Source organism: Phocoena sinus, chromosome 2 (genome assembly GCF_008692025.1).
Source record: "Phocoena sinus isolate mPhoSin1 chromosome 2, mPhoSin1.pri, whole genome shotgun sequence".
NCBI lineage: Eukaryota > Metazoa > Chordata > Mammalia > Artiodactyla > Phocoenidae > Phocoena > Phocoena sinus.
In genome coordinates, this window is record NC_045764.1 from 17,718,116 (window position 1) to 17,744,963 (window position 26,848).

The 26,848-nt window shown below is 44.5% G+C and overlaps 1 protein-coding gene across 23 annotated transcripts in view; it reads right to left on the reverse strand.

Moving 5' to 3' along the window:
• PARD3 (par-3 family cell polarity regulator) overlaps window positions 1-26,848 on the reverse strand; it is a 639,255-nt gene that overhangs the window by 189,993 nt on the left and 422,414 nt on the right. For 19 of the 23 annotated variants that reach the window (XR_004348311.1, XM_032621841.1, XM_032621839.1 and 16 more), the window contains one exon: window positions 25,850-26,081. Coding sequence is in view for 22 of the 23 variants with exons in the window: in XM_032621841.1 (XP_032477732.1) it covers window positions 25,850-26,081 (232 nt within the window). In the remaining variant the exon portion in view is untranslated. Of the gene's footprint in view, window positions 1-21,114; window positions 21,250-25,849; window positions 26,082-26,848 lie in introns of those variants that run through there. The other 4 variants (XM_032621843.1, XM_032621846.1, XM_032621844.1 and 1 more) reach the window with 1 other exon arrangement.

Genomic DNA, 26,848 nt, shown 5'->3' on the forward strand with positions numbered 1-26,848 from the left:
TAACCTCATTTCTCTGTAGTCCTTTGAGTGATACTTTTCCTAAATGGTTTTGGATCCAAGTTTCTCTACAAACTCTTTATCAGTTAAATCTCGTATAATCTTACCCTACATTACTGGTGCCAGCGGTGACTCCCCTTAATTCATCACCCCGGTGATGAACTTAGGCACTGATTTTTGCCTTAAAGCCCTAAAAGGCAGCTGCCTTAAATTTTAGCTGAAGAAAATAAAAATGTAGCCACGTGTCTCTGCAGACTGTTCTAGTGCACTCCTGTCCAAGTACACTGAAGCTCCACATGCACAAATGTCTGAAGATGGAAGCCTAGAGACGAGTCATCTTGTCCAATGTCTTCATTTGACAGACAAGGAAATTGAGGCCCAAGAGGTCTGCACGCAGAGCTGTGCAAAGTCACCTTGTGAGTCAGGAACAGAGCTCAGTTCACCTCAGTGAGTTTAAGAGACCTTGGTGGGGGCTTCCCGGGTGGCGCAGTGGTTGAGAATCCGCCTGCCAGTGCAGGGGACACGGGTTCGACCCCTGGTCCGGGAAGATCCCACATGCCGCAGAGCAATGAATCCTGTGCACCACAACTACTGAGCCTGCGCTCTAGAGCCCGTGAGCCACAACTATTGAGCCCACGTGCCACAAATATTGAAGCCCGCGCCTAGAGCCCGTGCTCCACAACAAGAGAACCCACCACAATGAGAAGCCTGCACACCACAACAAAGAGTAGCCGCTGTTTGTGGCAACAAAGACCCAATGCAGCCAAAAATAAATAAATAAATTTATTAAAAAGACAAAAAAAAAAGAGACCTTGGTGGGTCTGAACTTGGACACTCCTAGAGAAAATGAAATTCCCGGACCCGTGAAGTTCACTCCTAAGTGAGACGTAGAACTGAGCACCAGTTGTAGGCTCTTTTGCTCACTTAACAACACTTAACTAGAATTTATTGAATTCTTCTTTATGTATACTTGATCTCATTGATTCCAATAACTGGCATATGAGGTATGTGTTCTTCAGGGGAAACCTCAGGAAGCACAGGGCAATTTAGTGATTTAACAGGTCATCTAGCAAGTAAGGAGCAAAACCGGAATTCCGGCCCAAGACTCTTCTTATTACCACACCCAGCCACCTCCAAATCGGCCAGTCACTCTATGCTTTTATACTGAGAGCATCTGGTTAAAACGTCTTGGGTATAACCAACGAGATAAATCTTGTATTGCTGGCCAGCAAGGAGGTCCAAGGGACACTGTTCCTGCATGAACTTTTCTGTGAAGGGCAGGAGTTCAGACGCAAGGTCAAGAACTGATTCTAATCATTGGAAAGGATCACACAAACTGCCACGTACTCGTTTTTAGGACGTTGCCAGTATTTCTAAGTGCAGCGATGCTCCAGAAGTCAACGCTGTCTGCGTAACGTATGCAAATCACACCGGGCGACAGCAGAAGCGTGTCAAACCGCCCAAACCCAATCAGAGGGTAAGACAGCAAGAAGTCCCTGCGTGCATTTCTCTTGTACGATGATGTGCTCGTGGTTTCTGGCCCTACCTTTTGTGTGTGTGTGTGTGTGTGTGTGTGTGTGTGTGTGTGTGTGTGTGCCTCGGCCTCCATTTGATAAATGAGGGGAAAAGACTCCTTTCTAATGTGTCCTTCCCATACAGGATCTTCCATATTTCAGTGACATTTAAAGAAATTGCTACCATGATTGTGTACCGATTTGCTCAGCAGTGGCTTGTGGCAATGCTGGATCAATCAGGCAAAAGAGGGCTGATTAGGAAAAGCAGAAAGCTCCCATTTAGGCAAAAAACATCTTGGTAATCAACCATGATGAGAAGCAGCCTCGGAGAGGGTGCGTGACAACGTGATAGTGCTTTTGTCAAATGGGATGCAGTTTGAAGTCAGCACACTGTAGAAGGGGTTCTCTTTAAAAGGAAATCTGCAGACTTGAGAATCATTATTTGATTGTGTACGGTTTTCATCAGTGCTAGTCTGATTAGATTTAATAAACTAAATTTGTGTTGCTTGGCATCCAGGAAAAAAATAAGTGACTTTTTTTTTAATAAAGAAAATACAGCTTCTCCTTAACCAGGCTAGAACAGCCTTCAGACACGTGATGTTCCCTTAATGGACAACATATCCTTCTCAGGACCCCCATTAAATGCCCTTAGAAGTGCATTCTTCCCCTGCGTCGTAGCCTGTGTTATCGAATCAAGGATGCACAGATATGCCTAGTAACCCGACACTGCAGGAGTCCAGGACGGATACGGACAAGGAAATAGTAAAGCAATTAAGAAACTGAACCCAGCACATTATCAATTTTGACTTTATAAGAATCATCATAAACTCCAAAGATCTTAAAAACCAAACCAAACACACACACACACACACACACACACACACACACACCCCCGAAAAAGCGCGGGATCCAGATATAAAGGCTTAAGGAAAAAAAAAAATAACAAGCAAGCACAGTAATCCCTCAAAACACAAGATGAACACATAAATAACTCTGAAATAATATTTATAATCTCTACTTAGAGCCATTCAAGTCAAATGACAGAAGATGGGTGAAAGTATATCTTAATTATATTAAAGCTTCCCTGACATCAGCTAGTCCATGGACCACACTACATACTTTCTGTAGTAAATAAATTCCTCTTTGTAAAAAGGGGTCAATCAGTAATGACTGTTCCATACAGGATTTTTATAAGGCTTGATATACCTCATTTTTCTTCAAAACATACCCACACAGGTAATGAAACTACGCTAACCCAAAACACCAAATATGCAAAGGCAAATAATATGCTAAGTAATTGTTTTTGTTTTCCCCCAGCTACTACATTGACTTTATAATAAATAATATATATATTATTACATATAAGATTAAAATGTATATATATACACACACACAATTAAATAAAGTAAAAACAAGACACAAGTCTGATTTTTCTAAATGCTTAATTTGGCATTGAAATCAGCCATGTCCACTTTAAATGATTTTGAGAGAGTCTGTCCCACAACTACTTCTCTGGATCCTTTCTTTACCACTATACTCCTAATTCCTGCACTGTTCATTTTAATGCATTATTGTTTCATAATACAATACTACAAATTGCAAATTACATTTGGCTCAAGGAGTGATTATGAAAAATACTATCACTGCTGCCTTTGCTAGAATAACTCTGATAATAATGAGAGATTGATTGAGCTCTAAGCAGCCTGAGTGATTAGAAGGGTCAATTGGAACATTTGTATTAAGCTTCTTTTGTTAAACCCAACACTTTGCCACGTTAGAGGCAAATAATCACACCCTATATCTGGTTACCATGGTTTTCCTTTTCCTAAAGCATCAGAACAATTTAATACGTGGTACTGCCCCAAAGGCAGTTTCTATAAGAAATGTTAATGAGACCTAAGTCAAAAAACACATCTATGTAAAAGGGCACTTGAAAGAAGAAAAAGTAAAAGATAAAATGATACTTTACAAAATACCTTTTTTTTTTTTTCTATTAGGACGAAGTCAGGAGTATTTAGTAACAAAGATAATTCTAATAATTTCTGTTACCATCTGCCTATCTGATGCTCAAACTGGCATCCAGGTTATAAATGCTGAGAAAGTAATGCAAACACGCGCACAGCTTAAGGGTATCTTTTTTGACTCAGAAATACTCACCCTCAGTTAAATATGTATTGTGCTTCAAAGTCTATGTTTTGACTATTGATACGAGATACCTAATTACAGGTACAGCTAAAACACCCTCCAATATATTCTTATCCTTATGTTTACAGAGCAAATGAAAGGGGTAAAGACAGATAGATAACGTGGTCATTGGCGTTTGGGGGAGGGGAGGAAGGAAACAACTCCGGGAAACTATGAAAGATTAAAACTTCCCCAAAGATCTCATTATCTGTAAAGTTAAGGTGTCAGTCAGCACTTTTTTCTGTCGATGATAGGAAACTATTTCTGATGATTCACATTTCTGAGAATACTCTCTGCAGAGTAAATTAGGAGTCAGAGCTTTTCATTTTTTATCTTTCAGTTGATTTGCATATTCAGATTTAAAATTAAGGAGCTGACCCTTTCTTTTAAGGCCCAACAGGGCTGTGCAGGCAAATTACCAAGTGCTAGAGGCCACACCTAATTCTTAGACCAAGAAAAAACAAGCGATCCCGCCCCGCCCCGGGGCTGTGGCTCCTCAGGCCTCAGCACCCACACCCACCGTCTACCTGACTCACATCACCCTCTTAAAGAACAAAGCACCTAACGTCACAGACTTGGTTAAAATCGCTGTTCTTACAGGCACCTGGGTCCTGGCAAGTCTAACACATACAGAAGGTGACCGTGTGACACCAAAATCTGGCAATGGCTCTTTTCTTTATTCTTCTGTGCTGGGGCTTCACTCCACCAGGACGCACAGCACTGAGTATTGTTTATGACTCACCCGTGGGTAAGAACCCAGCTGGTAACTGCGAGCCACAGTCTTGGGATGGGTTCAGGGATCAATTGACAGGGGCTCAGGAGGAAGAGACAGGTTTAGGGTCTCCCCTCCAATCAGCACACCCCTCCTGGGAAGGGGACATGAAATCTGACAGATGGCCAACCACCACATTTTCCCTTATTTGTCTAAAGAGTTCAACAAGCATTCCAATACAGAACTTGTAGATCTGTGCACTGGCCTGGAATTCCTCTCATCCCAACTCACTTCCACCTCCTAAGAACTGTCACGTCTGCTCTGCCTGTTGTGTGGTCTGAGGCTCCATGACTCTCTGGCAAACACAAGGCGTAAGTGGGGCTCTGTCAGAACACGCATGTTTGTCCAACAAACCCTCCTGGAACCGGAGCCAACACTACTCACAGTCGGTTTAAATCCCCACATCTCCCCAGTTACAGCAGCTGTTACAGGATATCATTATGTTGCTTTTCCTGGGCTGGAGTTCGACCTGTCTGGTCTAAACTAGTATAATCATGGTATATTAGTAAACCTCATTTCACTGAGGGCAATACACACACACACACACACACACATATATGTATACACACATATTTCTGGAGAGAAATAAACTATACATCTTTTTTTTAGCAAAGGCACTCAGAATGTTTATCTAGGAACTAACACAGGAATAATTAATCTAAGGGGAGAAAAGCCCATGAGAAAAGAACTTAAACAACAGGAGCTGACAGACATGCAGCACCTTAAAATTTCAAAAAGCTTTTTCAACACACAGTCATTTCGTTCTTCAAACGAAATGTGAAGCAAGTGGAGATCAGGAAACGGAGGCTGATGGGTTAAATGCCAGAGATGGTAGAGCTGGGCTGGGAAAAGGCTTCAAACTCTAAACCCCAAGTTTTTTCCACTACAGAATACCCTTCTCCCTCTTAGACTGACCTTAACCCCTTCGAATGCCCCCTTAGGTTCTTCATGTTCATTTATATGTTAAAAGTAAAGCAAAATCTTTATTGCACTGAAATCACGTTCAAAATAAACTGTAAGAAAGGTCACCACGTAAGCTTCTTAAATGGCGTAACATCAACTAGGCTGTAAAACACTCGAAAGTGGTCGACGTAATTTTAACTCTTAAGCAGGGGTCCTCCACACAGAATGATGGCTGAGACGTACTGCCGATAGATGGACCAGAGACAACCGGACACAGAACACCAAAGCATCCAGGGAAACTTATCTGAAGGTCAACAACTCAATTGCATCTTGGACGGCAGTTGAGCTTGGGCAGGGTTCCTTGACCTTGGCATTGTCAAGATTTCAGGCCAGATAATCCTATGTGTGTGAGGTGAGGGGGTCCTTGTGCATCGTAGGTTGTTAAGTAGCATCTCTGGCCTCCAGCCACCACATGCCAGCACACCCCCTCCCCATTTGTGACAACCATATAAGTCACCAGACACGGCCAAAGTTCCCTGTGGGGCAAATTCCTGGAGGTTGAGAACTACTGGGTTAGGGTTTAAGACAAACAACTAAGTTCAATGTGACAGCCTTATTATTTACAAAGAAGAAGAGGATTCAAAGGATAGTAGAAGGTGATTGGTCTTAACCAATCATTTATTTCAGGACTACTTCCTCCACACTAAAGAAGGAAAGCTCTTTCTACAGAGAGGGTTAAGGTTGAATGCTGATGACCATCTAAGTCCCAGAAGACAAGACCTAGCTGGAATATTGGGGGAATATATCCATACAAATCAGTGGGTTAAAAAGGCACCAAATTCGTACAATCAACATTAGAACACTGACTGAGAACTTCTACTCCAAAATCAGAAAGACGTGGGTTGGACTTCCCTGGTGGCGCAGTGGTTATGAAGCTGCCTGCCAACACAGGGGACATGGGTTCGAGCCCTGGTCCGGGAAGATCCCACATGCCGCGGAGCAACTAAGCCCGTGCGCCACAACCTACTGAGCCTGCGCTCTAGAACCCGCAAGTCACAACTACTGAAGACCGCGCGTCTAGAGCCCATGCTCCGCAACAAAGAGTAGCCCCCACTCACCGCAACTAGAGGAAGCCTGCGCATGGCAATAAAGACCCAGTGCAGCCAAATAAATAAATAAATAAAATTTTAAAAGAAAAAAAAAAGACATGGGTTACCTGATGTGTGGCAATTGGCACTATTAAATAATAATAAAAATACTAACTATAAAAAGTAGTACTAGCAAAGATTAAATACAATGTTTTTAAACAGGTAATGCACTGCTGGCAGAAATCATTACTCAGTAAATAACAGAAACAATTTTCTAACAAAAATATCTATATATTCAGCCCCTCCTCCTGTGTTTCCAGCTAGCTCCTCTAGGCTCCCTACGTTGGGCAGATCACGACCACTTCAAGTGGTAGATGTAATCAGGTATTCCAGGATTTGTGGTCTACTCCCCGTCTTTCGGGTTAAGCCAAAATGATCTGGCCGGTGGTGGGGCTTGGCTGGCACGGCAGCGTGACGGTGGCCAGCAAGGCAGTGCTATGGAGCAGCTGCAATTTCAGAGGCCAGAGGCCACCAGGCTTCAGAAACCGTGAGATGAAGAGGCAGCTCCCAGGGGCAGGCGCTCCAGGGCAGACTCTGCGAGTTGCCTACCCATATCCATTCTCCTCCCCCTCCATTGAAGCGGAGCCCCGATTTGGTCGGGAGAGGAAACACGCCTAGTTGAGATAAAACTGTTTTCCCCAGCTCCTCTGAAAACAGGAACAGAAGATGGTAGTTAAGAGCATAACATTGGTGCTAGATTCCTGGGTTAAAATCCCAGCTTTGCCTCTTACTAGCTATGTGACTCACTACCCTTGGACAACTCGCTAAACCTCCTGGATTAAATGCGACCACCCTCACGGATTTATTTTGAGAATTAAATGGACGATACAGTCCCGGTGTTGGCACATACCAGCACTCCATAAATATTAACTATTTCATTATCATCGTGAGTCTCGTCTCTGGGTCATCGAGGTGGATGGCGGCACTTCTGGGAAGACCCTTACAAAGGGGGCTCCCTCCACTAGCAGCTGCCTCTTCCCCTTCCTGCTTCTTCCTGCGTAGGATTCTGACAAGATGCTCAGAGTTGTCACCAGGAATGACAGTGAGGACACAAATGCACGTTAAGACACTCGTGTTCGTAGCAGCATCCTTCACAACAGCCAAAAGGCAGACGCAAACTAAGTGTCTGTGGATGGATGAGTGGATGAAGAGCGCGTGGTGGATACATACGATGGAATATGACTCAGCCTTAAAAAGGAAGGAGATACTGACACACGTTACAACATGTTTAAAACTTGAGGACATTATGCTACGTGAAATAAGCCAGTCGAAAAAAGATAAATACTGTGTGATTCCACTTATGTGAAATACCTTGAGTAGTCAAACTCAGAAAGACAGAAAGTTAGAATGGTGGTTGCTAGGGGTGAGGGATGGAGAACAGGAAGTTACTGTTTAAAGGGGATAGAGTTTCCATCTTACAAGATGAAAGGAGTGCTGGGGAAGGATTGTGGTGATGGTTACACAGCAATGTGAAAATGCTTTAGATGGAGCCAAGACATGGAAGCAACGTAAATGTTCAAGGACAGAAGAATGGATAAAGATGTGGTGTATTATATATATATATATGTGTGTGTGTGTGTATACACATACACACACACACATTTGTGCATGCATACACAAACACGCAATGGAATATTACTCAGCCATAAAAAAGAACGAAATACTGCCATTTGCAGCAACATGGATGGACCTACAGATCATCACACTAAGTGAAGTAAGTCAGACAAAGACAAATATCATATGAGATCATTTTTATGTGGAATCTAAAAAAATGATACAGGGCTTCCCTGGTGGAGCAGTGGTTAAGAATCCGCCTGCCAATGCAGGGGACATGGGTTCAAGCCCTGGTCCAGGAAGATCTCACATGCCACGGAGCAACTAAGCCCGTGGGCCACAACTACTGAGCCTGCGCTCTAGAGTCTCTGTGCCGCAACTACTGAGCCCGCGTGCCATGACTACTGAAGCCTGTGCGCCTACAGCCCATGCTCTGCAACAAGAGAAGCCACCGCATCGAGAAGCCCGTGCATCACAACGAAGGTAGCCCCCACTCGCCACAACTAGAGAAAGCCCGCACGCAGCAACGAAGACCCAACACAGCCAAAAATAAATAAATTAATTAATTAAGAAAAAAAAAAGAAAAAAACAAAATAAAAAATGATACAAATGAACTCATTTACAAAACAGAAACAGACTCACAGACACAGAAAACAAAGTTGTGGTTACCAAAGGGGATGAGGAGGGGTAAGACATATTAGGAAGTTGGGATGAACATATACCCACTTCTATATATAAAACAGGTAATCAACAAGGACCTACTGTATAGCACAGGGAACTATGCTCAGTATATTATAATAACCTATAACGGAAAAAATCTGAAAAAGAATATATACATATATATCAGAATCACTTTGCTGTACACTTGAAACTACCACACCATTGTAAATTAACTATACCTCAATGTAAAAAGTTTTTTTTTCAAACGGATAAGATGGTAAATGTTATATGTACTTTACCACAATTAAAAAAATAAAGCAATACATATTAAGGATGGCTGAGTAAAAAGGAGATAGTGACATTGCTTATGCTCTGGCGCCACCATACAAGGCTTGGATGGTCAATCTTCAGACCTCTTTTAAATTAGAGAAAAATAAGCCATGTCTTCCTTTAACCACAGTTATTGTGCTACAACCAAAACCATTTCTCACAGATAAAAGCACGGAGATAAGAAGGCAAGGAGTGTTTCCTTTCAGGTATTCAGATTCCCAAATAAAGGAAAGGAGACTATATTCTTTGCAACATCTTTGGAAAGGATCCCATCTTCACATCAATACTTCAACTGGTTCAGTCCTACAGTTCCCAGCAACTAACTTTCTCTTCAAGATGTCACCCTCACAGTCAGTCCGCGGTGGCCAAGGGACAGCAGGATGGGGCCAACAGCCTTCCAAGAGGGAGAGAGCGGAACTAAATGAGAACCAAAAAACCAGCCAACAGGAGCCTCCTCCATTCAGGACAATACCGCCATTCGGGCTGACAAAGCCTTCTCAGTAGAAAACAAGAAGCAAACCACACTCCCTGAGTCAGAAGTGATTTCATTTCCCCTCATTGTTTTTGATGCTATGTGGGCATTTCTCCAGTGGGGGAGCAGAGACACCTTCACACACTTTTTATTATTCGGCCGTTAATGGTGTTTCTCTCTAATTAGACAGCTGCAGCTCAGCTGCATGTATTCAGGACAGTGGAAGATACTTCTAGAAGAAAATATCCTGTTCTATTGCTGACCAGAGTATCTGGAAACAGTATGAAAACCCTGCTTTAGTGAATTATATAACTCTCATCTCACAAGAAAAATAATGTTCAAAGGAGTTTTGCCAGACTAGACGGGGGTCTACTCTAAGAGAAAAAGCGTAAAACTTTGACAGTAAAGATAATAAGACCCATATGGATAAAACTATATTTAAATATGGGACCTTTCAAGAAAAGAGTTCCACAGGAAAAATGTTATATAAGTTTTTTTCTATTTGTTCATTGAAGTTGAGAAGACAGATCTAAAATCTTAGTAATAACCTTCTAAAGCTTTGTACTGGTTTCTAACTATGACCAAACAATAGCTAACTAGTTACATTTTCTGCTTTTAAAAAATTACTTAGTTTACAATACCTTATTACTGAAAATATAAAAGAAGTCAAAATTGTGCCACAGCAGGGAATACATATAATTCTACACTTTCCTGGGAAATATATTTCCAGAAAGAAATCTAGTTGCAATGTTTTTGAATGCAGCAATGGCTATAAAGTACAGAAAACACAGAATGATTCATGATAGCAAAAATGCATATAAAAATAATAAAAAGGTTTTTAAAGATGATGCATATAAGCAGAGCACAGCCAGGAACCCTTCAGGAAAGGGCAATAAACTAAAATCACGGCCATGCTCAATATACCAATTGAACAGTATCGAAACCCATTAAGAGCTTGAACATAGCCAAAACTTCATATCCCCTTGGATGGAACATAAAACATGAGCAGTGTTGCCTTGAAAAACAAAGATATCTGCAAATCACAGTTTATTAAAAAAAAAAAATTCTTTTTTTTGAAGCCACGGGAACGGAAGCACTCATGAATCTTGGGAAAATACGTCCTGGGAAAGCACAGTCTGAAAATGAGGACTCCTGAGTATGTATCATAATGGTTAAAATGTCACAATATTTAAAAAAAAAAATCTTTCACACAAGGTAATTTTAAAGCTGGTTCTTTGATGAAGCAAGCAATTTATCTGACCTCAGGATTTTTCTTGTTTGGAGACAAAAGTGGATCTGAGTCACCAGGGTCCACCCGCTCGGGTCACATGCACAGCAACCCAACAACTGCCAACAGGAGGGAACAGGACAGAGATGGGAGACGATAAATTCTCCCACCTCAAAGGAAAGAGCGATCCCACAGTCAACAAAACCATTTCATCATTTTATTCATCTTTCTTCCAAGTTATATTTCGGTAATAACTTACTTAAAAAAATTTAATTCCTCGAATCCTAATTTCTACACACCTTTGTGAAAATCGGCAGTTGGGATTAACATGCCACTTAAAACATCATTCCTATTGCTCAAAAACAGGGAAATCTGGCACAGGTCTCTGTGCTTGTGTAGAGAGTGTTGGGGAAAAAGAAAAAAAGAGCTTTGCTTCCTGAAACAGGAGTTGATATATAATATCCTTAACTTGGAACAAGAATTAGCGTCAGGAGATTGCCAGTACTGGCATCACAAAGAGACACTAAAGTACAGCACGAAACAACGGTCACCATTCAACACGGGTCCAGGGATACCTCCTGACGTCAGCAGCTCCCATGCAGCCAAGGCCATGAGCACTTGTGACTCCTTGGTGGGAGCACATCCTTCTAACGAGTAAGAAATGCACTCGTAGTCTGTTGTATTTTTAGATTCCACATCTAAGTGATATCACACAGTATTTGTCTTTCTCAGTCTGATTTATTTCACTTAGCAAAATAACGCCCTCCAAGTCCATCCACGTTGCTGCGAATGGCAAAATTTCATTCTTTAAAGAAGCAGACTCACAGACGTAGAGAACAAACTATTGGTTACCAGTAGGGAGAGGCAAGCGGGGAGAGGCAATTAGGGACAGGGGAGTAAGAGGTATAAACTATTGGGTGTAAGATAGGATACAAGGATATACTGTACGACACGGGGAATATAGCCAATAGTTTATATTGAGTAAAACCTATAAATGGAGGAGAACCTTTGAAAATTGTGAATCACTATGTTGACATCCTGTAACATATAATACCATACAGTAACCATACTTTAATAATAAAATAATTAAAAAAAAAGAAACGTACTCCTGCCCTGGCTTTGACAAGCACACTTTTCTGGTTTTCCTCCTCTCTCTGCAGCGGCCTCTCCTGGATCACCAGCATCTCCTCCTGCCAACTGATCCCCACGCTGAGGCCCCGGGCATCTGAAGGGTCCTCAGAGCTCTGGCCTCTGCCCCTGCACACAATTCCCGGGCAGCCCCTCCACTGATACTGCCCCGGGCTCAGAGTCACCTTCTCTGTCTTCAGCTCCCAAATCTCTACTTCGCCAGGCCTCCCCCTCCTCTGCCTATGTCGCCTCCACTTTTACCTGCAGATAAGTAAACACCAGGTTCAACATGTCACTCCCCTCCTCCAAGTATACAAATACGATCCTATTCCGGGGTTTCCCTGTCTGCACGTGACAATCCACCCAGCTGATCAGGCCAGAACATGGAATTACCTCTTACTGTTCTTTCTCTCTTGTTTTTTATATCTAACCAAACAATCAAGTCGCCTACATTCCTCCTGAGAAATGTATATTGTATCTCTGTCCCCTCCGCCACCACCATTTCTGGCCATGATTTTTACAACAGAGACCTAACAGAGTACCTGTGTTCTCTCTGGTTCAGCCCTTTTAATTTTTAAAATTAAAAATAATAATTTTCTAAAAATATGTAAATTTTATCAAGTCATTCTCTCGAAAGGCTTCCCAGTGTCCTCAGGATAAGGTCCTAACTGAGTCATGAGTCCTTCACGATGAGCCACCCTGCTTCTCAAATGCCTCCAGGCTCCTCCCCCCACACCTTTGCAAACCTAGAGGATTTCTACTACCTAAACAGCATCTTTCAAATTGGGTGTTGCAACCCATTAAAGATGTAAAACTGATCTGGTGGGATTCAACAGTTTTCTCGAAAACGGAATTACCGAACAATAATAATGACTACAACAGCTAGCATTTACATAGCGCATTCTTTGCACCAGGAGGGGTTCTAAAGTGCTTTGTACATATCAGCTCACTTGAGCTTCCAAGCAACCCTGGGGAGCAGCTACCATTATGATCCCCACTTTACAACTGAGAAAAGTAAAGCACAAAGGTGTTCACGAAGTTGCCCTAAACCCAAGGCTGCCGAAGGTACAGCTGGGAGTTGGCCCCGAGCCATCTAACTTCAGAGTCCAGGCTCTCAAGCTCTATACTCTGATGCCTCTCAGCATTAGAGCCCATCACGAGGAGGAAGGGCAGGGATCAGACGGCAAAATGTTTACTGGAGTTGTTGGCGCGTATGTGTTTCTTGCTGAGGATCACATCAAAGGAGTCTGAATCCCTCTGATGAAAACTCCTCCTCTCCTCCAAAAGTGCCTTCAGATACAGAAGTCACAACATCTATAGGACCTCGGTTTTGAGGTCATCTTCTGGAGGGAGGCTGACTCTGGCTCCCGGGCTGGGCCCACCGGCTCTCTGAGCCCCCCTCAACCCCTACAGGCCCCCTCCTGAGGCCCAGGGTCCCCTCGGGCTCCCTTTACACCCGTCACACAATCCCCCACACCTGGCATCGAGCCTAGCCTGCCTGGAGCAGGCCTCCAGTAAGTATTCGTGGAATGTGTGGATTAAAGCTTTTACCTCACAGTTACCGAAGAATCCCACACGCTCCATAAACTGACTTGAAAAGAATCCACCCCCTCATGGTTGGAAACAATTCTTTCCAGGTGAGGAGTGAAACACTCAGAATTCATTTCACTGTCCAGGTGACTCTTGTGTGAGATGTGTGGCTGCACAAACCTACCGCACTTGCTTCCGAGTCACCCGACAGCACGGCTGACGGGGTGACAGAGAGGGCACTGGATACGGTGGGAGGAAGAGGCAGTTCCCTTAAGAAGTGATCAGCGGGAAGGAGTATAAAAAAAAGAACGTCTATCTGTGTATAACCGAGTCACTCCGCTGTACAGCAGAGACCGGCACAGCACTGTAAATCAACTGTCCTTCAATAAACAACAAAAAAGAAGTCATCGGGACCAGAGGCCCACGCCACACCCCCGACCAGGTAAGTGCCTTTCCTGCCCGAAGCACCATCTAGGGAACGCGCTGCCCTTCACAAGACTTCTTTGGCCCCAGATCTCCACTCTCACCCGCCGGTTTGCAAAGAAGCCGTGAAAGTTCACTTTTAATAGAATTACTTATCAAAAACGATGGCCCATCAGCAGGTTTACTGCTCATTTATACTTACCTGAATGTGGAGACACATCACACCAAGTTTATTTCAGGGGAATCGCCTTTCCCGGGTGTGCTTAGGACAGCTTGGGTGCGCAGTAGAGAGTGTTCTACACAAGTGGTTATCAGTGCTTTGCCATTGCCAAGCGGCTGCAGCTAGGCCCTAGAGACACACCAAAGGAAAACTGCCCTCTTCTTAGAGTACCTGTCTGAAACTGTTCCAGAATCAACCTATACTGAGATAAAGCAGATGCTCTCATTTTTCTCAATTAAAATTGTTTTTGGGGCTTCCCTGGTGGCGCAATGGTTGACAGTCCTCCTGCCGATGCAGGGGACACGGGTTTGTGTCCCGGTCCGGGAAGATCCCACATGTCGCAGAGCGGCTGGGCCCGTGAGCCACGGCCGCTGAGCCTGCGCGTCTGGAGCCTGTGCTCCGCAACGGGAGAGGCCACAACAGTGAGAGGCCCGCGTACCGCAAAAAAAAAAAAAAGAAAAAAAAAGTTTTTGGCATTATATTTTAAAAGGAGATAAAATTAAGAAGGAAAGAAAAGAAACCTGAAATTCTAGGAATTCAAAAGTACACTTGAGATGCTCTTCTGATGGCTAAAGTCAGTTATAGGAGCAGGAATTAGATAAATTATTTCCCTGCAAGCAGCAGTGGGAATCTGGCAATGCTAGGGATGAGGATCCCAGATGGACACAGTAGTGGAGGAACCGAGGCAGGAGGCATGGAGCCGGGAGAGCCTCCCAGGGGAGGCCCCAGGGCTGAGCACATCCAAGGGCCAGGCAGGTGCTGATGTGAGCGGCAGGGATGGGGCGTGGGTGAGACAGAGCGGGCAGAAGAAACACCAGAGGCTCAGAAGAGGAAGTCGACGCTGAGAGCATACTCCCAGGAAAGGACGAACAGCCTCACAATTATTTTAATAGAAAAAAATAAACGAGACAGCAGTGATGGATCCATCGCGAAGGTGTGTAGAAAGGGAAGGGAAATGAGGTGTGAAAACAGGAAGGAGGTCAGAGCCTTCACAGGACTAGGGGGCCATCCTGAGAGCAGAGCAGGAGGAAAGCCTTTTCAAAATCATCATTGCTAGCATTCCAGTTTGAGGGTCAGCTGTGGACAAGGGGATGTGGCCACTGGTAATTCTTAATTAACAGTAAAATTCCTGAGTCCTTAAGAATTATTTTGGAGAGAGAGAGGACCACAGACAGAATAAGCTTCAGAAATCAAATTAGGAACAAAAGCCAGGTTCCAAAGGTACTAAGTTCCACGCTTCCCGCCTAGCAGCAGGGGTCTACATTTTCAGAGCACGCAGCAGCAGTGGCCACTTCATATAACAACCTTCACAGCCGTCGCAGCTCCCACATGGGGTTGGCACAGCAGAACCCACAGGAAAAGGTTGAGGAGGCTGGGTGGCCCAGCAGAGGGGTGGAAACCTGCCCCTAAAGCGGGACAGGGCTTCGAACCCAGTGGCCCCATCCTCACCCACTGGGTGGCCTCTGTAACTAGTTCACTTCTCCCAACCTGTGGGTTTAGTTTCTTCACCCATAAAATGGGGCTAAAAAGAGCACCTACCTGACAAGGTGATTCTGAGGATTTAAAGAAGTATTGAGAATAGTGCTCTGGGCAGCCTGTCCACCGGCCCCAGGGCTCAGTGACTGCACGCCACCCAAAGGATGCTCTTCTCTTTAAAGTTGTACCGACCGGCCCATCACCCCCAAAATCAGAAAGGAGGGCCAAGAAGTGGTCTCGGATGGACAGCCCTCTAAATTAACTGGAAGAGCTGAGACGGAGAGAGCTTAGGACAGAAAGCGGGTATATTTTCCAGTTAGTTTGTGTCAGTTCAGTTCAAAGTCTCTGTTCCTTTGTGGGGACAGAGAATGTAAAGTTGTTCCTTTAGTTTCTTTGTTTAAGGACTGGAATTGTAACATAAACCAAAAGATCGTGAGAAACAGAGATGCTGTTTTCAATACAGGTGAAAGATAAGTTATAAACATTACAGACATTGTGGAAGGAGAAACGAAGGAGGTGAGATGTCCCCATCTTGGTCAAGCCACACCTCACACTGGTCAGGACCATTCCAGGCCCCGTGGGGCTGGGAGGGAAAAGCTCCAGAGCGCCACCTAGGGGTGGGGCAGTCTGTAAACTAAACCTGGTGGGAGTGGCCCCCAGAAGGGGGAGGTCAGCCACCAGGTAATTCTCTCTGAGGCAGCTGTTCAGAGAATTGTGAAGAGTAAAACCAAGGTTCTGACTTCTTTTAGGGACAGGATCTTACGCCATCGCCCAGAGCCTGACATCTGAGGCTTAGGAAGACATCCATAGGGCAATGTTAGCACTTACTCCTTGTTTGAACCTATAACCCCTCAACCATACTGCCCCCAGACTGAAGGTTGGGGCCTGCCCGACAGGACGACTTAACTTGGAAACTGTATCATCTTTTTTGCAAGTCTGATGGAACAGAAAATCCTTAAATCATTTATGACTACTAAGAGCAGAGAAAACAGTCACTTCCACAACAAACCAAAGAACATGATGTGCTCTAGGAGCATGAAAAGACTTGCTCCCTGGGGACCATCCCCTCAGCCACAGGCCAACTAGGGAGGTGATTTCATCTCCCAAAGGCGGAAACAAGCAGCCCTGCCCTGGTTCGGTCACTGCTCATAACATGCAAAACCACTCCAGGTAAAATTCCTCACGTGCACTGTCACCACCTACTCTAGCGATTTTATGGATTTTCTTTATCTGTTCACACAACAAACACATTATCTTAGTCTGGGTTTCATCAGAAGCCAATCCTGAGACAAGGGTTCAGGGCCGTGGTCTGACGGAAGCTGAAGAAACTCTGGTCGGGAAGTGGCGATGGGACCGAGGGAAGGAAAGGCAGCCCGGCAGGACGGTTCCCAAGCCTGTTTCCACTGCGGGCAGGGAGAGTGATGCCGTGGGCAAACTCTGGGAGCTGGAGGAGGGACGGCCTCTCCACCAGTAACATGCACGGGGCTCCCCAGGGCTGATAAGCATAGATTCTGATGTCAGTAGATGTGGGGTGGGGCCTGCGATGCTGCATTTCTGCCAGGCTCCCAGGGCCTGCCATGCACTCTCGGGGTTAAGGGCACAGACTTCCACCTCAGCGTTCTAACCCTAAGGCTGTGAGGCCTGGAATACGTTCACACGGGCTTCCTTGGGTCATCGCTGACGCTGCTCTGAGCAGGCCTTGTTGCAGGCACTGCCGGCAGTTCTGCACCGCGGAGCTGGCGGGTCCGGGCTAGCAGGCATCTGGTACATTCCCTGGGCACTGACGATGTACCAGGCACTCTGCACAGCATGCAGCAGGGAAAAGGGGGTTAACGGTCCCTGACACTGTCGACACTTTATTAAACCAGGTAAGTGGGATGGATCATATGTTAGGGGGTGGTGAGTGCAAAGGAGAAAAAGAATGCCAAGAAGTGGGGCAGGAAGTGTCCCGTGGGAGAGAGAACAGTTTGCGGTGCTGGACAAGCCCCCTGAAAGAAAGCTGACACTTGAGTGAAGATGTTAAATGTCCAAGAGTGAACCCGTCCGTGACCATCTGAGAAAAGATTATTTTGGTAGAGGGATGGGTGAGGTCCAAGGCTGGAGAGGGCCTGGCAGTTCAGGGAAGAGAGGCTGGGGTAGTCGGGGTAAAGTCAGCAGAGCAAAGAGTAGAAAAAATGAGGTCCGAGGGAGTGGGGGGAGGGGTGGGTCCTGTAGCATCCAGTGGGAGACTCAGGATTTCCTCTTTCACTCTGAGAGACCTGGAAGCCAACTGGGGGTTGAGAGGAGGGACGTGCCGTGACTCTAGCTTCGAAGTTCAGAATATAGAGAAGAGAAGCAAGCGGAGGAGCAGGGAGTGTAGCTGGCAGACTACTGCCCAAACCCAGGAGGGGATGGGGATGCCGAAAAGTATGAGGATTACAGAGGTGTGTCAAAAACAGATCGAACGGGCCTTTGCTTTTGTACGTAACGGATTAAACGCGGGGTACAAGGAAAAATAGGAATCAAGGACTACTGCCCACTTTTGGATCTAACCAACTGAAAGAACAGAGCTGCCATTATGTGAGAAAGGAAGACGGAGAGGAACAATCCGGACAAATGCCTGAGCCGTGCATGTTAGGTTTCAGGCGCCTGGGAAGAGGTAGCCTCTGCTAATCTAGAGTTCAAAGAAGCTGCCCAAGCGGGGGATGTGAATTTGGGAGTCATGCGCCAGCAGACTGTCTTTAGAGCCCCGAGGCTCTGTTTCCTAAGAATGCAAACGTTCTGTGTTGCAGAATAGAGGAAAACAGACGGAGACTGAGGCCCGAGCTTGGAGCACTCCAATACCTGGAGGACGGGGCAGGTCCAGAAGTGGCAAAGGAGACAGTGACGGTGTGGGCAGGGAGAAAGGCGACCCCGGCAGGGTGATCTCGGAGAGGAACAGGAATCCACACACCGAAGGGTCCCATGGACTGAGGAGAGGGTGTGAATACAGCAGGAAGACGCAGCAGGAGAGGCCACTGGTGGCCGGATGAAAACAGGCTTTAGGGAGCCAAGGGGGACGAAGGCTTCATTGAAGGGAGTTTAAGAGAGAACAGGAAAATGGAGGCAGCAGATAGAGATTGATCCCAGGGCTTGCTAAAGGAGAAAGGGGGAAATGGGAAAATGAGGGAGTACTTGGAAGGGGAGGTAGGGTAAGACAGACTTTTCTCTAAGGTGGAAGGTAGGACAGAGTAGATGATCCAGGAGGGAAGGGCCAGCATCAGGGTGAAGGAGAGAGAAGAAAGAATTGCTGCAGCGACGTCCCGGCCTAAGTAAGAAAGGATCAGACAGCTTTGGGGGACTGGCCTGAGCTTAAGGCATGGGTGGCTCATCCGTCCTAAAAAGAAAAAAAAATGTAAGCAGAAAGGTTAACAGGAGACCATAGGTTATTTCACTATGATAGGAAATCTAACCCAGTTTTACTCTCTTGTTTCTAAACTGGCCATTATTAAACATAGGTCAGAAGAAACCCATCCAACACTCACTTATGTAAGAGGTCACGACCCCAGTGAATTCTTTAAAAGACTGCTGGAAAGGATCAAACAGTTACTTTTATATAATACTTTGTGGCTTGACAAAAATCCATTTAGGAATAACATGTACTTGATCCACGATATTTAATGTAAAAGATATAGAGAGAGTCTCTAATGGTAACAAAAAACATTCAGAAAGAATATTTCCAATCTATGCTGGGGTAAATGTCGTTAGCCAAGCTTGTCTTCTAGTGCAGTTTTCAACAGTGTGTGGTATTTATTTACACTGTGCTAGTAAGGAGTGAATAGTCACCAGCCTTCAATTTTCACATCAACTGCAGAAAAAAGATGCCATTTTCTACACAGTCTGGTATTGAAATTGACTTAGCATCTCAGAACTGTCAAAAATTTCTTTTACGTAAAAGCTTGCTTTACAGAGACTATAAAGTAGGTGTCATCCTTGACACTTGCATTCTGTATTCAGGCCGCGGGTCTCTGGAATAGCAGCGTTAAAGAACGTCAGAAAAGGTCTTAGCAAGGCCCGGTGGTCCCGCTGGGCGCCCCTCGGCTCCCTCTGCAGTCAGTTTCCACGCTGGAGGTGTCAGAGGCTCTTTGCTTCAGCTAGAAGAATCCTCGCCAAGGATGCTATCAGCTGCCCTAGGACTCATCTTTGCTAAGAGGTCAGTCTGGCACTTACTTTCCTCTGTTAAAAACGGGAACCTGTTTCCTTTCAAATTAAAAGAAGCATATACTAAGTATCGGATTTACAAATTCAGAACTTATTCCAAGGAAACCTCCCAGTAGGTGTACTTATATAAAGGACTGGTTCTCTGTCCAGGTGACAAACAAGGAAACAAATAAAAATATGCAAAACCGTTCTCTTCCAGCTCCTTCTTTCCCATGACAAAGTACTGCTCTTGTGTTTCATTAAGCAGGCCTAATTTTTCTCCACATTTATTTTAACTGCGTCCCCTGAATCACCAGCAGGCTGCACTGGATGTCATTCAATTCTGCCAACGAGAAACCGGTCACATTAATCCACAGGGCAGTTGGGCCCGAGGCAAAAACCCACACGTCCTGCTATTTCTGACATGAGCAAATTGACACGGTTCTGTGTGCTTCCTTCCGGCAGCACCGGAGGGTTCGCTCAGCCGGGGAGGGGGCGAGGGTCGGGCTGCCAACTGCTACCAGGTCAGAGCGGAGGTGAATTCTTCTCACAGGCTCCCATCCCAGTACCGTACGTAATACCACTTATGACATGGCTTTCCTCTTCATCATCACATTTCTCTTGGAGAGGGATGCAATTCTACCATTCTCAGGAGATAGAGCTAACTCTACAGTTTCTCTGAAATCCCAGGGGGCCATGAAGCATGAGGGCTTTGTGGATGAAGGCTTTGCTCTAAAGGAAGGACCGTCTGAGATCCACCTGCACGAGCTTTCACACCTGTGATGACAACACCTGGCAGCTCTTTCCAGGGACGTTTTTATAAGAGTGTGCACTCTCACTCCCTGGGGTCCCAGCAACCTCGGGATCATTATTTGCCAGCGTCTCTCCACTTTTTCACCCTGGAAGAACTTGCTGGTTCAGCCATCCCTGAGCAAAGATATCTATTTTCTCAGCCCCCCACCCCATTTTTTTTGTCTAAACTGTGTAACCCATCAAGGGAAGAACCTTTGCCAAAAAGTCCTTTTCACACTGGCCCATTGATCCATGGATGGATGGGTGACTATCCCAACCCACACAGCTCATTGCCCGCAGACTGTTCCCCTACCTGCCTGCGTCCCCAGCTGCCATGTCGCACAACAAAACCAACCCGGTACACTACGCACTCTCAAAGCACCCATCCTCACGCCCGATGGGTGTGGGCGGGCGAGTTCTGAATACACCAGCAGTGAGAACTCTGGTTTTCCACGATGAAAACGGGCCAAGAAAAGAGAGGGAAAAACACTTCTCTGCCTTGTCAAGCAGTAAACCCCCAAGCTTGACATCAAGAAAAGAAAGTCCCAGAGCGATTATCGTGGGTGTTACGAAACCATCAAAACTGCTGATGTCGTAAACAAAATCTGTCAACAGCCACTAAGAATTCATTGAAAGTAAATTTATTGTTTGTTTAAAAAAAAAAACAAAAACAAAAAACAGAACTGTGCAATATGTGCTTCTCAAGACATTTGGACTCTCGTTTGTTGCTCATCTCTTCTCGGGCTTCAGTTTGGCCAGGCTAAATGAGAAACACGGTACAGACACACGGTTAGTGAGCACAGGTAAGGGAGGCAACCGAGACGCGTGTTTGTTATTCTCTCAAACGCCTACAAGGTGCGAGCCAAACTATGACATCGAGTTTTAAAATCTGATCGTGTTCGCTGCGTTCTGAAGACGATTATATTCTAAAAAGGGAAAGACAGCCGTATATCTGACTTCAACCAAACAAGCTTTCAAACTAAATTATCCTTTTCCTCGTACAGAACTGAATAAAACCGTGCTGTAGGGACCCAGGGAATCATTTTCAATGTAACTGGAGGATTCAGTTTTAACGGTAACAGTGCAACATGGCTTTTGCTTTAGTGGTCCAGGGGGCGGCAGGCCCTCGGCCATCACGTGTCACAGCACCACACAAAGCACCTGAGGCGTGAGTGGGGTCACATCCAGGAACCTTCCGTCTCGGAGGGCAGGCAATTCCATGAGATTCAAAAGAAAACGATTCTCATTTTTCAGGCAAAGTAGCCTCGAATTACACTTATTCCAGGGCTGATAAAAGGGGAATACACACTTTTAAATGCTTACGGTCTGAGAATATCGTCCTAAATAAGGGAGTTTATTACCTTATTGATTACTTCATTTTGGAGATGGAAACTCACACACAAACACGCTGCTTAACAACGCTATTGCCTTCCTTTAAAAACGGAGGCATTTCAAACATTAAACAACAGATCTCTCTCCTTCTACGGCACGGACTCAGTTCCCTCTTTGGTGACAATTTCATACAATTGCAGAATTCTCAGAAATATTTTATAGTATTAAATTTGAATAGCCGTGCATCCGAGAATCAGACATACACAAAGGCTCCACGTTTCAGACCCTCACGCTGCCCTGCACTTTTCACACAGAACGAGCACATCAACAAAGTCAAGTTTACCTTTTTAGTAGAGAAACTCAGCCTTCTCAGATCCAAAGCCATTTTAAATCAAGGCAATGGGAGCGCCTTAGGGGCAAAAGAAGATGGAGCACGTACAAGGAGAAATTCATACAAACACGGGACACTTTACATTTGTCATTTGATTCCTTGTAGATTTAAATTTATGATTTAAAAACTTGCATTAAGGCAGCTTTTGCACTTCAGATACTCCATAATTTATAAACAGAGGAGTGACTCATGTGACTCCCAACATTCTTTCCTAGAGCTGTTTATCAATAATTAAACTGTTTTTGTGACTACCATTCAATGCACGAAGTAGAAAACCATGTCGTCTGTATAGAACAACGAATAAAAATACCGACTCAAGGTGCCGTGGTTTCCTCTGGTACAGTTTTTGAGATATGGTACATCTATGTGGCCCTCATCAAATGTAAACAAAATCACAGACAACTTACAGGGGTGGGAATAGAGTGTGTGTGTTTTGGGGTCAAGGGGAGAGAGACGGTGGGCAGCAGAGCCTGCGAGCCTGTTTTTTGAAGGAAACCATATTATTATTCCCTCAAGAGACTAAAGGGGAAAAGTTCACATGCCTCAAAAGCTAGACTCCCAACATCTAATGCCCCTTACCCTTCCTTACCTTCTTCTTTCTGTTATAACTGAACCAGAAAACAGAAACAAATCATAGCAACACCCCCCAACACACACATACACACACACACACACACACACACACACACACACACACACACACCTGCTTTGTACTTCAGGCCTACGTTGGGCAGCTATACTTGAATCTTCTTACAAAGTGCTCTAAGAAATTATATGCACATACACGTTTTGATTAAGGTATTTTAAAGCAACACTGCTAAGGGAATCACATCCTATTCTCCTCAAAAGAACAAAGAGGAAGGAAGAGACTAATTTTTAAATCTTACTATATTCCCCTCTGTTAATTAAAAAAAAAAAAAAAAGGGAACATAACAGAATCAACCTGCAAGTCTATTAGTCTCAAATAATTAGATCCAGTAGGTATGGAAGGTGGTAAAAAAGATTTTGAAAAGTCTAACAATGCTTTAAGAGTCTTCTCAAATACTAAGGACATTTCATAATGCTGTGAAGGAGTTAGAGGCAATAGACAACCAAACAAAAAGCTTCTGTTAGTCTAATAAAGGATTCTCAACTTCTTTTCAAGGAGGAATACTCGCAAGCTTCAACCATTTCCCAAAGGGAAACCAGAGAGAAGACGGCCACATTCAAGGCAACTAGACAAGATTCTGCAACCTGTTACGATAACTTTGCATTCTCCATGAGGTGGTATGTGGCTCTCCTGGAAGAAAAAGCCCTGTTTTGTGGAATTCATACACTTCCTGGGGTATAAGTACCCCCAACACGGCTGATTTTAAGCTACCAGCGTGTGGTATCAGCACCGTGCCAATACAGTGAGTGTAAATAACCTCAAAGGCAGAGATCATCATGAAATGTAATAAAATAATTAGGAAGTGATGAGTTTTGAGTTATTAATTACCTTTGATTTTTATAGAACTTATCTAATTTTTAATAATGGCTGTGTTTAACAATCAATTGGCAAAATTTCTAAAAACTGAACAATTGACCCTCACAAGCCAACATGGGCTGCTGACTCCAGTAAATTGGTCCCAGAAAAGTGTGGACACCCATGATTTTCTCAGTAGCCATTCTTAAACACTGGGAGACTGTGAGCTCAGTTTTTAGAAAATACCTTCGGTCCCTGCACTTAAACACAGAAGTTGATTTTTAAGAATACTCAGGCCTTTGAAGTTACAAATGGGTCAACTTCTTTATCACAAAGCTGGCTTTCACTACGTGTTAGAGGTATAATCTGTAGAATTTGATCTAGAGTAAACATCATACAGTGTTTTACAGAACTTTTAGTAAAAATGGGGCTGGGTTGGGTTGCATTCAGGGTCCCTTTGAAACAATATATATTTCCCCATGGTCCCCACACTCACCACTCCTCTGGCCCCAAAAAGAAAACTCTAACGTAAAGCCTCTCTTACTCTGGAGTCCCAAGCTACAGAAAAAATAATGTATAATTAAAATAATGTATAATTTCTAAAATAATTATAAACAATCTAGAAGTTTACTTACTTTTTTATTCAATAAGAACAGAGCACTGAACCCATCGGATGGATAAACGTTGGCCGATGAAGGAAACCTACAAGCCATTAGCCTTCAGGAAGACTTCGGGGGGGGGGGGGGGGGGGGGGGGGCACCTGGAAGTGAGACTGGGCTCCAGGTGGGATGTGTATATCCTAGGGGAGGTTTCCTCTTACTTCATATTCTCTGATTTAAAGAAAACAGGGGTGCAAATTCCCTCAATGTTAATTGATAGCAGCTTTATTTCTGTGCATTATGTAGGTGCCTGGTTACCTGCTGTCAGTTTGCATATATAGAGTGAGAAGCCCTCTGCCTAACACAGAAACTGAAATAAAGTGGCAGTTAGCTCAATTCCATCCGTAAGTGTTCGAGGACACGGAATGTAATGATGAAAGATGATCTGACTGCAGATGCATTCAGGAGGAGCGGTATATAAACAAGAAAAACTCTGCTGTGAAAGGATGCAAATCCCAGTGTTCTGAAGCACTGAATATGGAAATGCGACCGTATTTAAATTAAAGCTGATACTGCCAATGGGCCGGGCTCTATGTGATCTGTGTCTGTAGTTTACTTATTCCATGCACTTGACTTAGCCAGACATCCACAGGACACATCTGGTATGTGTGTAGCCTGCAGGCTGGGCCTGAGTCCTCGCTTCACGGCCTTGACTTATCTATAACTCCCTGAGTTATTGAGGTCAACCTCAGGACCATAAATCAGGAAATTCTATGAAAATAAAAACTCTTGTTCACATTTTGCAATTAATAAAAAGCTAAAAGGAAGGGATTCATAATGCAGGATAACTACTTTTTGAAGAGTCAAGGGGCTATGCCATCTGTTTTCAATTTTAAACCATCATCTTGATATGTTTAGGGGTTTAATTTATGGAACAATCAAGCAATCTTTATATTTAACATTAAATACCTGAATATTATAAATCACCTCCAATGAACGTTTATGGGAGAGTTTCAGAGCAACTTCTGAACGACTTGTCACTTTTATTGTGCAGCCACGATTTGTAAAAAAATGATATGCTAAGTAATCCTAGAGTATAATTTAGGGGCACAAAAACAACTGTCAGGAAACAGCCAGAGACTGCATTTAATGAAATCTTTACCGACTGAAGTAATAAGTATTACATTAATCAACACAGCTTAATTGAAGCTCTATTTGTAACATTTTTTTTTTATTAGACTTGTTATTAATGAACCTTTATATGCTACCACTAACTTGGGCTCCATGTTCAACTTCAACAATGAACAATTGTTCACACGCACAAAAGAACAAACACGGCTGTGAGGGCCCTTTGTCTCAGGCCCTCCTTCCTCTCCACAGTAATTTACATGGTTGGCAAGATAGCATCTTTCAGGCTCTTTAAAAGGGTCTGAGATAGTTCAAGTGCAATCCTTAAGAAAGTAAAAACACAGCAGCGAAGCCTGGGAACTAGAGAAGAATCTCCACTGACCTCAAAGACAAGGTCGTCAAAGCTGTGCTTGCACTGGGCGGGCACTCACACGGGGGCCGGCTGGCCCTGGCTGGCAGCACCTACCTGAACATGTCTCCCAGGCCCCTCAGCTTCCCCTTCTTGGCTTTCATCTTCTCCTTCTCCTTGTCTCTGTCCTTCTTCTTCTCTTTCCCCATTTTCTCCTTCCTCCGATCGGTCTTCTCGCCTCTCTCTTGGTTTCCATTCATCTGTCTCTCCAGAGAGTGGGAAGGCTGGTCGCTGGCTGTGGAGACAGACTCTCTCCCTGATCTTGAACTTTCTTCCGTGTCTTCTTCCACTTGGAAGGAAACAAACACACAGAAAAGATAAGGAACACAGGGAACCAAAGGGACAAAAATAAGGAGGCTGCAAGTCGTGTGAGGGTTTTCTTTCCCACATTTCCAACTAGGCCTGCAAGGATGTTTACTTCTGAGTAGAATTAGAATGAACGCGTGAATGAGAATGAACGCGCGGTGTGGATGTTTACTATGCACATGGGTACTCCTGCGTGAAGATGATGGGCCAACGGTAAGGGAGTAACGGTAATAGTAACAGTAACGGTAACCGTAATCTGGCTCCTGGGCCGGATGGATTCTCTCGCGTTGACATAGAGCCTGTACTGCTGGGGGGATAAGCAAGCCCTCATCACACAGCCAAGCCCAAGGGTCCTGTGTACCACACTGGCGAAATGAAGACAAGCAGCCCCTCGCCAAGAGCTTCCTTTCCTCTCGGGTGAGGATGATGTCGCTCCACCCCAGCCGCTGACCAATTTGTTCAGTTGCACCACTCCCTAGTCAGCACACCAACGTCAGCACAGGACTCCTTTCCTCAGCCTCCCAAATACATATGACCCTCTGTGATTTCTGCGTAGAGGAAACTGGATCTTCACAGCCTAACTTTTCCTTATATTGTCATTCAAAGGCCAACGTCATAAGCCAACGCCCCTGTATGTTCTAATCCAAAATAATTTTGCATGTCGGTCGACACAATGGCAGGTGAACAGAGGTGGATGGAGACACGAAGGCATAAATCCACAGCCTCACACTCCTTTGAACTTTGCAGATA